Consider the following 14,496-nt stretch of genomic DNA (forward strand, 5'->3'; position numbering starts at 1 on the left):
CCAAGTAGTATTTTTTTTAGGCATTTTTAATTTACACTTCCCAACCTATGATGAGCTATTATAAGCCTTGTGCAAAAGTTTGACAATATCGTGAAAAATTTGCCGCAGTGTCTGCAGTTTTTCATTCTTTTGATAGGTGGGAATGAAAATCGGCACCCACTCTTTGTGGAATTGGTTGGGCATCCTTGATATAAATAAATAAAGGATTTCAGCTTTCAAAGAACAGAAGAAGAAAAAATAGCATAAAAAATACAAGCAAAAGAAAGTATATAGTTATCTATGGTGGACCCGGTAAAGTCAGGCTGATAATTGGATTTTGCAAACAGAAATATATGTATGACGTGTGAAATGGAGCCAAAGGTATCTTACTGTGCAGCCCCAGAATAGGTGGTGAAAGGGGTGGAGGGTTTGGAAAGGTGAACTTCACAGTATACTCTTTGGGTCTCTTCAGCAGCTCTGTGCTCTCCTGGGTATGCTCCTCTTGACCTCCTTTCTTCTTGCCTTTCTGTTGTTTTCTGGTCAGCGCTTCTTTAGTCTGCTTCTCCTGGGAACAACATTCGAATAAATATTTAAGACAGACCAACAGAGCGTTCAGAGCTTTGGTCACATTTTTTTTCATTCATTCATTTTCTGAACTGCTTTATCCTCACTAGTGTCGCGGGGGGTGCTGGAGCCAATCCCAGCTGACTAGCCAGAGGCGAGGGGACACCCTGTATCGGTGGCCAGCCGATCGCAAGGCACAACCATTTGTACTCACACCCATACCTAGGGGCAATTTAGAGTCTCCAATTAGCCTACCATGCATGTCTTCGGAATGTGGGAGGAAACCGGAGTACCTGGAGAAACCACACACAGGCCCAGGGAGAACATGCAAACTCCACACAGGTGGACCAACCTGGATTTGAACCCAGGTCAGCCAGAGCTGTGAGGCCGACGTGCTAACCACTCAGGCTGCCGGGCTGCCGCTATGGTCACATTTATATCAAATATGTTCCAAATTCTAAAATTAAAACTTTGGGCTTTCCAAGTCAAATCAAAAGGATCAAGCAAAGCGGGTAACCCAAACTCACAGCTTGTTTGGTAGACTTGCCACCAGCTTTCAGGTCCTTCAGTTTCTTCTCCTGTTTGTCATACAGTTTCTGAAGCTCTTTTTGTTTCTGGACATACATTTTTTTGAAGGTCACTGTTGGAAGAAATAAAGTTATTAAATAATGTTATGCAAGAACTTTTCCGACATTGGGGCAGTCACTGTTACCAATTAAACCATGTCTCTGATATCTACTAAAGTCAATTTCCTTCTCTGTTAACACAGACCCTTTTAATTGTAGATTGAACCCAATAAGTAAAAGAAATCACATTTTAATGCACATTTCAGGTGAGATAGTATGAAATACTTACGGTAGTTCCCTCTGTAATAGTATAGTTTCTGGTTGTCTAAATGCATGATGTCTGTACACACGTCATCAAGGAAACTTTGGTCATGAGAAACTATGAGAAGTGTCTTCTTCCAGCCTTGAAGGTAACTGCAAAAGGTAAAAGACATGATAAGCTGTATGAAGAGATATCTTTCATAACTGATAAAAAAAATAAAACTAACCCTCGCAATGCGCATACATTTTTTAAAGAAATTCTCTCATTTTTTTTATTGTTGTTTTAATTTTTTTAAAATAATTTTGGTATTCTTGATTGACCCGAAACAGGAGAGATTTAGTCTTATTTTACTTCAGTGAGATACAAAATGTAGTGTATGTCAACACCTGACTTCAAATACAAATTGGATATAACACAAAGTATAAATTTACAGTAGCAATCTGTCCAAATATAATTTTGCTTAATTCTGCTGATATTACTGTACTATATAATCGTTTTAAATTTAAACCCATTTGGATAATTTAGGAAATTCCTTTGTACAAACTTATTTGCTACTTTAAACATCAATGCAAATGATGAATCAGATTTATAATTTACTACATTTAGTGGCTAACACATTCATATTTGTATATTTAGTTGTCCAACTGGTTGTAGTTATAAAAATAATTGTGTTTGGTGGTAAAACAATTTATGGCGCTTAATATGGAGTCTGAAACCAATGTTTTACCTTATTAACCTGTAACTTTAAGCAAAAATATAAATAAAAAAAACCCATCTGTGAAAAAAAATAAGCAGGCAATACTTAAAAAAAAAAACAAAGAAAATATTAAAAAGAGGGCAACGTGTGTGTTTTGTGTACTTGTTGAGCCAGATGACAGCGTTCAGGTCTAGATGGTTGGTGGGTTCATCAAGCATCAGTAAGGTGGGTTCCATGAACAGAGCTCTGTAGGTGTGATAGGCATGAATGAGCAAAAACTCAATGACACGTCAGTTTCATATATAAGGCTTACCGTTCCACTATTATCATTTTTATTTAGACTAATTAAGCAATTGTGTGTAAAAGTACGTATTAAAAACACTTTCAAGACTCTACTTTTCACAAAAATGTGCTTTAGAGAGTCAAAAGGTTAAACTGTTAGTGCCCTTCTAAAGCCAATTTAGCGGCAACCTATTATATATTTACTGAAACTGAAGTCCAGTTTACTGAAAATGTTGAGTTCAAACTACTCAAGTCATTGGGTGGCATTGACGCCAATAGATGTCCAATCACTTTCAGAGGTGCCAACCTCTGTCAACCCCATTTCAGGAGTACCCTTGTCCCATTTCCGGAATTTTTCCGGAGTGAATGCGATTCACGCAAAATCGATATAATATATATATATATATATATATATATAATATATGTATATGTATATGCAGTTGCGGGCCGTCAGGCCCTTCTCTGCTGGCCTAAGAAATATCTGAATCATATTATATGTTGTCCATCAATATCCCACGGCTTCAACATGGGATATTTCGTCGAAAACGAACCAATACACTTCTGCGAGTGTCTGGGTTTCTTATTAGAAGTTTCTACCAAATTGCCATCCATTTTGCGTTTAACCCGAGCAGGCATATTGATAAGACTTACCAGTGCTGTGTACTTTAGAACAACCCCAGAAATGATAGGATTTGTGCCAAAACAAAAGACTGGTGGTTTAATCAGCCTTGATATTAATAATACTTCACTTATGAAAAAACCCAAAATGCAAATGCTAAAGCGATAGAGGCTACTGACCCATGCAATCGATTCCGAAGTGATTGCCACGCTGAAGTCGCACAAGACGAATCATCCGGTTTACAGTGCAGTTGAATCAAATGCGGAAGTAAGCCATAGTGAAGGTGTGAATTTCGAGGAATTTAAATTTGAAATATGGTACTTTTCCGAAATGGTTGCTTAAAAAATGTAAGTGAGAATTTTTTTTGATTGCCGGATTTTAGCGATGATGTCCGGAGTCCCGGAGTTTGGGTTACTTGTCCGGGCAAACTACGGAAATTCCAGATAAGTTGCCAGCTTTGCATATAACTGACATTTAATATATACACTTCTTTATATTGTACAGACGAGAGATGATGTATAATATATAGATATAATCGGGGTGTTTCCACTTCGCTGTTTGTCTAGTCTAGATTATCTGTGAAATTCAAAGGAAGGCTGTATGTCCACATAACACTCAATGTATATATTTTTTGTCTCTTGAATCTTGAGTTTTTATGTTATGATCAAAAGGACTGGGGATTGTGGGTCAGCGAAGTCCAATCTATTTGATTCCATAATGAACTCTAACATAATAGTTGCAAATCTACCTGGCAAGAGAGACTCTCATTCTCCAGCCTCCTGAGAACCTTCTGGTGGCTCTATTCTGCATCTCAGGAGTAAATGACAAACCAGCTAAAATTCTTCTTGCCTTCGCCTCAGCTGCTGCAGCTCCAATCACTCTCAGCTCCTCATACACCTAATAGGAGGGAAAAGCCAGATCAGTCAATAGATATTGGCACAAAACAAACTAAAATTCATTTAGTGGCAGGCGAATACAAATCAGGCATCGAAAAAAATGGTTGACTACGTCAATGCACTTTTTTTCAAACCCAGATTTGAATGTATATCATCCTCACTAAAGAACTGAATCACCTTTTCTAATCTTTCTGTCACACTGTCCTCTCCCTTCTCCAGAAGGGCCTGAAGTTGCTTCTCTTCCTCCAGGAGCTTCGAGCGGCGGGTGTCAGCTTTCAGCACAGCCTGTACTGCTGGTGTGTCGTCAGCCACAACCTCTGATTGCACACAAACACATGGCTATGTGTGAGTGGGACAAAGCTCACAATGACGGCAATGCTCTTACCTTGCTCACAAAGCAGCACATCAATGTTGGGGGGAATGCTCAGAGCTCTGTTGGCTATGTGCTTCAGTAATGTGGTCTTACCTTTCCTGGAGGAAAACCATAGAAAATGGTTATTAAGAAGCAAAAGTTGGGCATCAATTACTCATTGATGAAAATGAAATTAAAAAATGACTGAAAAATATTTATTTTTTTACATTGGGGGGAATGTTGCCAAGGTGGTACTCGAGGTGCTTTATTCAGATAAGGTAAATTCAACTGTTCCATCAATTGTACATATAAAATTAAGTTTTAATTGTTAAGTTATTTAAAAAACAACAACAACAATACACTATACAATTACAGTAATACCTTGACATACGAGTGCCCCGACATATGCGCAATTTGAGATACGAGTAAAATTCCGAGGAAATATTTACCTTGAGATACGAGACAAATTTTGTTATATAGCCAGGTGGCCGACGCGAGAGGCTGCTTATGAGAACAGCATGGGCACTGTCTTTCTCGCCGCAACTCCCTCGTGTAAAGATACCTTCAAACAATGGGCGGAGCATTGCAGGAGCTCAGTAGCGAGGAGGTAGGGACCGCCTCGCTACAAAGGATATCAAACACATGTTAGCGAAGTGGCAAGAGATTTCTGATTTTATGGAAAACGAACAAGATGGCAAGTGGTCGTGCGTTATCCTATTGTGAAGACATTTGTCAGCGTCATTTTCGGAAAATTTTGAAGGGAAGACAAAAGAAAACAACCCTCGATAGGTTCCTTTGAAAAACTCCGGCTGAAAGTCAGGGTGGAGGCGGGGCAAAAAGAGCCAACCCGGAGAAAAAAGGTTTTAAAAAATTAAAACAAAATTAGATATAAATTTAGTGTAAAGTTAGATTAAATTTATTTTTGAGTGTGTCTGTATCATAATCCAAGTTCATTTAAATTTGTTTGTTATGTTACGAGGGCGTTGCTGTGCAAAAAGTCTCTCTCTCCCCTCTGTGAAATCATTTTAGTAGTATTAAACATCATAACCACTAGTTATTTGTTACTCTGTTAATAGATGGCGAACTAGAACAAATAAAAATGTTTTTTCCATTTCATTAGCTTCCATTTTTTTCAGAGTGGGAACGAATTAATTTGTATTTATTTCATTTCTATGGTAAACGTTGACTTGAGATACGATCAAATCGACGTACGAGCCCAGTCCCGGAACGCATTATCCCATTTCAAGGTACCACTGTACTTGTGCAATATTAAACAAAAAGTGCCAGTGCAAACCAATTGCAAGTGTTTTAAAACTAAGCACAAAAAAATGACTGGAGGCAATGGAAGTTTCCAGCAGATGTACATCCTGACCTGTACTACCTGCTGATGGATTTCCAACGCTTTGATGGAAAACTTTAATCCATGATTACCATAAAAATATATAAGTCTTGAGACAAAGGATAATTGACTCAATACTAATTGCATACCCATAAACTTGTATGGATTGCCCAAATTGTGTACAGGATTTTCTTATCTTTTTGGCAGATTCGGTGCACAATACAAACAATCGTATTGGACAACACCAAAGTCACATAAAAATAAAAAAATAAAAAATAAACACATTTTACTGCCCACAAGCACAATGTCCACTTTGTTTTCAATGGCTTATTTGGAACCGAGAACAGAGTGAGGGTTTTGTTTACGTAATAGTGTAATTAGCGATGTTTTATAAGGGAAACCTTGGGCTGAGGTTGACAAGTATGTAATTGGCTATAGCTTATTTCATTCCACAAATTTTCATCTGAAAGAAAAATATTTACCCATTTGGTCCAACTAAACCATATCTTCTTCCTGCCACTATTAGGAGGTCCGCATTGACAAAAAGCTCTTTGCCATGAGCAGAAATGCTGAACCTTTCCAGCTACGCAAAACAGAACAGGACTTAATGTGAACAAGTGAAATTAGAATTTGATTAGAAAGTCAGCGCTTCCACACTTCATGAAGTAAAGTTTAACCTTAATATCAGAAGCATTCTCCAGCATGGCCTGTCTGGAGGACATTTCAGCTTGGGAAATTGAGAAATCTCCTTCCAATGCATTTTGAGCACGGAGGCTTGACAACTGACGCTCATACTCCATCTATAAACAAATATAAAGGACATACTCTCATTAGAATCAAACAAAACACATTTAAGCAAAGACATAAAAAACATCAGAGTGATATTTAGTTTTGTTTTCATTATAGTACAAATTTAAGTGTGTTTTAATATATGTAAAATCAAGTGGTCTAAAAATGAATAATGTACAGTGGCGACCCACCTATTCATGGTTCAGAACTTGTGGGTTCACTCATTCACAGATTTTAATCTGGAACATAATTTATATGCATTCACTCATATTTTTCTGAACTTCTGGATAAATGTGAATCAGTCATTGCGCCATGGTCCGACACCATAAATCCCGTCCTTCGTCGCTACAACATAGGTGTTTCACAGGTGCACATATGATCATTGTAGGCCATAGAGATCTCCCTTCTGATGCCTTCAAGAAAGGATGCTAACAGCTAGGCCTCAAGCCTGGGGTTTTGGCCTAGTGGTTACCATGCTGGCTACTGTGTGCAGCACGGCTTTGAGTCCTCAACTGGTAGAGAGGATGGATTGCATCGCCGGCAGGCCAGTTGCATCGAGTCCTGCTAACAGTGACCCGAGCCACTAACCGCTAGGCTAGAGCCTAGGCTAGCAGCTTGCTGCTTTTTATTTTTGCATTGCTGCTCTGTTCCAACATTTGAATATCTATGTGTTTGTTTGTTTGTTGTTGAGTCCATAAACTCAGCGAGTGGTGCACTCTCAACAACTTGGCGCTAAAGGTCCCCAAAACTATGGAACCAATCCTGGACTTCAGACGGAACAAGGCCACTCTGCTCTGCTGATCTCACTTGGACTACTTTTTTATTGATTGATTATTTATTTGTTGTTGTTATTTGTTCACTACGTGCTGAAAGCTTTAACTCTGATCATACTTGTATAATGACAATAAAATCATCCAATTCAATGCAAATGGGAAGGCATGTCGGTAAAATTGAGAAGGCTTTCAATGTATTTGGGCCACTGCTTCACAACATCTCTAGGTCAGCAGCACCTATTCAACCATGTGGTGCACTGCTTTCCCCTCCTGAGAGGCCGAAGGGTTGACCAAAGCTTCTTTGAAGCTGTCTGACCAGAGCGGCGTGCCACTTGACCAGCTGGTAGCAGTCAGCCAACAATTCCAGAACCCGCTGGTGGACATCGGCTGTAACCGATGCCGTCAGGCTGAAAAATTAAATTGAATTGCTTTGTGGACTTGGATAAAGGCGTTCGACCATGTCCCCCAGTTAGTCCCTATATGACCGCGGTGTCAGAGTCTGGTCTGTGTAGCCGGCAGTAAGTCATACACCTCACTTCGTAGGCTATCAAGGCCACAAATAAAGATAATAAAAGCATGGCCTGAGGACGCCCTTTCTCAGCTGCAGGACTGTTTTTCCCGCACCATTTTGGAACTTTTTGAACAACACAACCTCCAGGACTACACAGACACTGTACTTTCCTACATCAAAAACTGCACGGACAACGTCAGTGTTAATAAACGGATACGGCTTTTTCCTAACCAAAAACCCTGGATGACCAGTGAGACACAGGCACTCATCAAATGCCGTAACACCGCCTTCAGGTCAGGGGACAAGGTACAATACAGCGCTGCCAGAGGAGAGCTGAAAAGAGGCATTAAAAAGGCCAAGGCAGCATATACAAGGAAAATTGAGGAGCACTTCACAGGGAAAAACCCAAAGAAGATGTGGCAGGGAATACGACACATTACCAATTACAATAACAATAATGTATCTGTTAACGCAGAAGCCTCACTAGCAGAGGAACTGAACCGTTTCTTTGCCCGCTTTGAGACAGACAAATCAGACCCAGTCTCAACACATCCACCACCACCCTGCAGCAGTACACTGGAGCTTCAGGAACATGAAGTGAGACAGGTACTGCGGACTGTGAACACCAGGAAGGCTGCTGGCCCTGACGGAGTACCTGGGAAGGTGCTCAAAGCCTGTGCTGACCAGCTGACTGGTGTTTTCAGAAAGGTTTTCAATTGTTCCCTGCAACAATCCATCATCCCATCCTGCCTTAAATCACTTACGCCTGTGATCATGAAGTGCTTTGAAAAGTTGGTTGCCCGCCATATCAGGGACACAATCCCTCCCTCAGTTGACCCCCACCAGTTTGCTTATAGAGCAAATACGTCCACCGAGGACGCCATCGCTCTAGCTCTACACACAGCACTGAGCCACCTGGAGCACCATGGGAACTACGTGAGGATGCTTTTCATTGACTATAGCTCAGCCTTCAACACTACAATACCGGATATTCTGGCTGACAAACTCTCCCACCTTGGACTATACTCTTCCATCTGCTGCTGGATTTAGAACTTCTTAACCAACCGCCCAAACTGTTAGATTTGGTCCCCACCTCTCTTCCTCCATTATACTGAGCACTGGCTCCCCTCAAGGCTGTGTACTAAGTCTTCTTCTGTACTCCCTGTACACATACGACTGTACACCGACCCAGAAACGACTCAATTTCCTGAGGGTACTCAGGAGGAACAACTTGGACACTAAGTTTCTGGTAACCTTCTATGGAGCCACTGTGGAGAGCATCCTGGCATACTGCATTACAGTGTGGTACGCCAGAAGCACGGCAGCAGACAAAAAGGCCATGCAGAGAGTGGTCAACACTGCCCAGAAGATCATCGGCTGCTCTCTGCCCTCACTGGAAGACATTGCCAGCCCCCGCTACCTACATTGTGAGGGACCCATACCACCCCGGTCACAACCCGTTTCAGCTGCTGCCCTCTGGCAGACGCTACAGGTCTCACAAAGCACGGACAAATAGACTTAAGGACAGTTTTTTTTCCCACAGCCATCAGGACTCTGAACTTGCGGTAGCACGACACACAATCCCTTCTGTGCAATAACTTCGGGGTCAGGTAACATGAAAGACGTTGGGCGGTGATCTGCCTCCTGCTGGCTGATTGAAGGTAAGTGAGGAGGTAAGTGATCCAAGATGGCAGCGCGCACGGATGCAGCCGCTCTTTGCTCTCCAGTTTGGTGTTTTGTTTCCTCAATCTTATCGTTATTTACTAACATCTGCGAGGCAAACTTTTTCTACAGTCGCCAGGATTTAATTACTCTCGGGAGGAGATGCGATATATCCATCACAACAGATTACCAATGAACCTAAGATATCGCCGAGGACATCTCGAGACCACCGGGATCTCCATGGATAGTAATAATATCTTAGATTAGGCAATATTTTAGTATTTACCTTAACAGGATGTGACTCTTATATTTCTATATTACTTATTTGTGGTCTTTTGCTGGGAAAGCGCACTTTGTGGAGTAGCACCACCAATTTCGTCATACGCAGCTGGGCATGATGACAATAGGCTTTTTTGATGATTCGATGATGATGATAATGACGACGTTGGCTTCATCAGTCCATGGTCTCCAGCTCTCGGGATGAGAATCAGCACCTCCAAATCTGAGACCGTGGTCCTCAGTAGGAAAAAGGTGGCGTGCACTTAGCGGGTCATGGACCAGGTCCTTCTCCAGGTAGAGGAGTTTAACTATCTTGGGGTCTTGTTCAAGAGTGGCGGAAGAATGGAGTGACAGATCGACAGGCGGATCGGTGCGGCATCTGCAGTGATGCAGTCCGTCGTGGTGAAGGAGGTGGTGAGCCAAAAGGCAAAGCTCTCTATTTACCGGTCAATCTACGTTCCCACCCTCATCTATGGTCACAAGCTTTTATGTTTGCTTTTCTTTTCAAGGTAACATAAATACTTTCATAATCGAACAACAACAAAAGTAACTTAACTATTCACAGAGGTTTGAAGTTTCAAATTTGAAACCAAAAAAACTTGAGTTATAAATATCGACTGATCATTTTTTTATCATGATACATTTTTTTCTTTATAACGCCCAAGCCTATACTAGATACTCAGTCTGAACAGCTTCGTTTCCACAGCTCGGTCAGATCGTTCAATAATTTGGCCCAGATCTGATTTGGACACATGGTAAAAACAGCGTTAAGAGTCAGCCTTAAAGTATGAATTTTCAGGATAGGCTTGCTGTTTAAATGTAGCTCGAGTCCTCTTATGATATGTATTTTTTACATTTCACCAACGGTAGCCAAACTTTTTATTTAATAATTTAGCTTAATCTGCTCCCAGATACGAAGTTAGTCTGGAGCCCTGTGCCTTTTATGGTTAAGTAGATATATATTGGTTGATACTGAAGTACAACTTTTCCCCCCTGGAAAACAATGTAACTAATTTACCATTTTTTTCTTCTTCTTTTTTTCCTTCTTGCTGAGATTAGAAAAGGGATCATCGTCCTCTTGTTGCTCCTTAGTCTGCTCTGCGATTGCATCCTCCGCACTCTGCTTACACAGACAGTTTTTTAAAACACGGAATTAGAGAGAAACAAAGGCACAAACAAAGCATACAAACCATCATTATCTCATTGCCGTCACTTTTGTCCCCTTCGTCTTCATCATCATCATCATCATCATCATGCGATTGATTAGGTTTCTTGTTCTACATGGATTTTGAAAACAGCATTATAGAGAAATAATGTTTTCACACAATGCATGGGGTGGGATGTTTTTTTTTTCTATTTTTTTTTTTTAAAGGAGTGTTTTCCTCCTTTTGGCTTCTCATTACTTTATGGTGAGCTAAAAGGAATAAAAGTAAAAAAAAAAAAATAGATTGCAAAAAATAATTATTAAAAAGCGGTGGCATGAAATATACACAATAGAGGTGATAGCTGTGCATCCATATTTTTAAACAATAAACAGTACAGAATTAACCACCCACCTTCACTTTAGGATTAGCTTTATCTTGTTTCTTGCCCTCCTCAGCCTCCTGCATGCAAGACGCATAAACTATACCATTATAATCAGAAAAAGAAAGTTGAGTAGTTTGTTATACATCTAAGAAACATATATAGTATTATAATATAGCAAGGCAAGTAAAAAAAAAACAGTTGCTTTGCTTATTGAGTTGACTTTTTTTTAACTTCACCTCCCAAAAGCTGTGCAAATATTCCTTTAATTTCTACAGGTTGGGGGTGAAATTGAGGTTTATCTTGGTCTGGACCTCACTAAAGATGTAAATCTTCAATATCCCTCTCATCTATTTGACAATTTCCATATTACTGCATTGCATGTACTGAAACTCAATTGAAGCAAAGGAATATGTACCTTTCTTTCTCGTCCGTCTTCCTCATCCAAATTGGAGTTGTTGTCCTCATCACTCATACCCTGGCTGAGAGCTGCAAAAATGTTTCCTCCCTAAACAACATTATCAATGCTTCACCCAACCAGATCAAAAATATTTATTGACAACAGTGGTGCTAACAGATGATGGCATACCTTGCTCTTCTTGTTTCCTTTCTTGGGGGTGATAACTGGTGGGAAGAAAAGGAAGCTTTAATAACGGTGATAAGTTCATGTGAAACAACAAATAGGCATGCATTCTTCCTACCATCATCGTCTTCCTGATCGCTAGCTTGTAATGACAGCTTTTTTAACTTCAGCATCACATCTTCATCGCTGTCATCACCAGCCTTTCCTTTCCGCCGATCCTTTTTCTTTTTATGAGTCTGGAAAGATAAAATCAAATACTTAATATAGCTATTTAAATTGAAGAACTCAACACATGAACTTCTACAAGATGACCCGTAATATGCATAAAACCAAACAGATCTCGCACTCTCGCACTCTGCCTGGCTGCGTCTATAAAAACGGTGCGTCCTTTGTGTGTGTAAAATACAGAAATAGCACTCGTTATTGAAATAGCACTCGTTATTGAAACTGCGGCTAAAAATATGATGCGCCGTATAGTCGTGAAAATACGGTACTGTTAAGTACCTTCTCGCACTACCTCCTTGTTTGCCTTGTCTGATCTCCAACCTCTTGCTTTGTTCCCAGGATCCTGACCACGGACCACGAGCTCGACTGCAAGTATTATACTTTCGCCCTGGACACCACCACGGAACCCTCTGCCACCGGCCACCTCGCTACGACAAACGACATGCCTACTCTGCTCCTCTCGTACCTTCGCCCGTCTCTGGCACACTCAATAAACAGTCTCATACCCAGATTGTGCATTTGCTTGCTTTGGGGTCCTCCGACCTCGATCGTAACAACATTATCCACAAAATTCAAGGGAATACTGCCTTTCTTTCCCCCCTTTTATAGATTTTCATATGTGTAAAGTACAAAAATAGGATTGGGGTGGAGGACAGTAATGAAACACAAAAAAAAAGTTTCTTTAGAGGTGCTGTAAAGTCACTAGCTGAGTTTCTTTTGAATATGTAAAATATGTCTGAAAATAAGTGCTGAAAACATGCGCAAGCTGAGAACGAGAGTGCGGAATCTCTGAATTCTACGCAAAATCTCTTTTGTTCTGATTTTCCCAGTTTTTGTTTTAGGCCCGTTTACAACTTGTCCAAAACTGTGCTACTTGTGCGTGTGCGCGTGTGTGTGAGTCGTTTGGTGACTTCAGTATTGCAGGGTGCACCCCTGCTTTTTGCAGATGATGTGGTTCTGTCGGCTTCACCAGGCCACAATCTCCTACTCTCATTGGAATGATTACCGACCACATGCATGATTTCAAACCATGATGTCTTAGAACAGTGTTTCTCAAACAGTGTGGCGGGCTCCCCTTTAATTCTTCTTTTGGGGGCGGCGCGACATTAGAAGCACGGTCTTAGAATATTACCAACACCTTGGAAACAGCTGTAACCAGCTGTTTTAAGGTCTTTGACCAAGTAATTATTTATAGTTTTGGGCTCGTTCTCAATTTTCTTAGAGTCATTGAGAACCAAAGAGATGATATGTTGCGCAGAACTCCACTTTGATTGATATTAACTGTCACGTTGACCTTCTTCCATTTTCTAATGACTGCTCTAAGAGTTCACCATTTTTCACCAGGCCGCATGGCAATTTCTCCATAGCCCTTTATGAAAAGTGTAGAATTTTGTCTCTCTTGTCTTTGGACAGATCGTAGGTCTTGGCCATGTTACAAGTGTGAGTCTTACTGATTGTATGGGGTGGACAGGTGTCGTTATGCAGCTAACATCCTCAAACAGGTTGTGAAATATGAATTGTATTCTTATATTTAATCTTGCACACTTTTGCACTCTGATGTATTAGAAGTCACTAGAATAGAATTTATCTACACCTATTGGTTCAAATGTGCACTACACCATTTTATCCTCCACCTCCTTCATTTGTATTAATGCCTCCCATTTTTATGACTTGTCTTATCTCTATTAAAAACACCGTTGAAGCAGGTTTAGGGCGGGAAATAGCTTGGAGAGGCCTGGAGAGTAGTCACATTCTCCGGCATCTGAGTTCTTGCTTGACCCCCGCCTCTGCAGACGCGGCCTTGAATTTCATTCTTTCTGTCTCAATGTGTGCTCTTGTGTTCGAGTTTATTTAAGTGTTGGCAAGTAGCCCCAACATTCTGGTGCCCGAAACCCGGGAAGATTCGCATCTTGATTTTGGATCGCGAAAAACCAATCCAAAAATCTGACGTCAGCTGTTTCCCCATTGAGGAGAAGGGTGATCGATTCTCCGCTGTCCAGAAGAAGGAAGCGAATCCATCCCACCGGACGCAGAGCGCACCTGAGCGGTAAGGCACTTTTAAAATTAATTTGTAGAATCCAACCCAAAAAAAAAAAAAAAAAAAGAAAAGTTGCGTATACTCTTCTCTGTGTGTCGGAGATTCTTCTTTCTGTGTGTCGGAAAGACATTTTTCTGTTTGTCGGAATTATGTTTAATAGTATACAGCACGATAAAAGGCTGTGTGTCGGCCTCTCTGCCTAATCAGCAGACAAAGGGGAAGGTAGGGGCCCCCCCCGCCAAGGGACTTCGAGGGTTGTGTTAAAAATATAGAAGAAAAATATTGTTATACTGTGCCAAGAGAATGAAAGAGCTCAATATAAAGAAAAAATATATAGAATAATAACTATAAAACTTGCAAGTAATCTTCATAAGGAGAAATTCAAACCAGAGCACTAGTGACACGCTCGTAAATCACAACTTTGCCGCGCAAAACAAGAGTCTAAACGACTACTTAGGTGGATAAATAAGATAGTAAATTAAACGGGACGTCCCTAAAGAAGGTGAGTAAACACCGCAGTAAATAAAAAGTCATAAATGCGTTACGGGAATAGCAG

General features: G+C 40.7%; 1 protein-coding gene across 1 annotated transcript in view; it reads right to left on the bottom strand.

Annotated features, from left to right (window-relative positions):
- The window catches only part of abcf1 (ATP-binding cassette, sub-family F (GCN20), member 1), a 41,363-nt gene that overhangs the window by 10,029 nt on the left and 16,838 nt on the right, over nt 1–14,496 (bottom strand). The window contains exons 4-18 of the mRNA XM_077590065.1: nt 11,796–11,913; nt 11,684–11,718; nt 11,513–11,602; nt 11,127–11,174; nt 10,761–10,847; nt 10,589–10,690; nt 6,234–6,356; nt 6,039–6,139; nt 4,251–4,336; nt 4,043–4,182; nt 3,718–3,866; nt 2,231–2,314; nt 1,399–1,523; nt 1,071–1,183; nt 370–544 (exon numbers count right to left, since the gene is read on the bottom strand). Of these exons, the coding sequence (XP_077446191.1) occupies nt 370–544; nt 1,071–1,183; nt 1,399–1,523; nt 2,231–2,314; nt 3,718–3,866; nt 4,043–4,182; nt 4,251–4,336; nt 6,039–6,139; nt 6,234–6,356; nt 10,589–10,690; nt 10,761–10,847; nt 11,127–11,174; nt 11,513–11,602; nt 11,684–11,718; nt 11,796–11,913 (1,576 nt within the window). The remainder of the gene's footprint in view (nt 1–369; nt 545–1,070; nt 1,184–1,398; nt 1,524–2,230; nt 2,315–3,717; nt 3,867–4,042; nt 4,183–4,250; nt 4,337–6,038; nt 6,140–6,233; nt 6,357–10,588; nt 10,691–10,760; nt 10,848–11,126; nt 11,175–11,512; nt 11,603–11,683; nt 11,719–11,795; nt 11,914–14,496) is intronic.

The sequence above is a fragment of the Stigmatopora argus genome, chromosome 21 (assembly GCF_051989625.1).
Source record: "Stigmatopora argus isolate UIUO_Sarg chromosome 21, RoL_Sarg_1.0, whole genome shotgun sequence".
Classification (NCBI taxonomy): domain Eukaryota; kingdom Metazoa; phylum Chordata; class Actinopteri; order Syngnathiformes; family Syngnathidae; genus Stigmatopora; species Stigmatopora argus.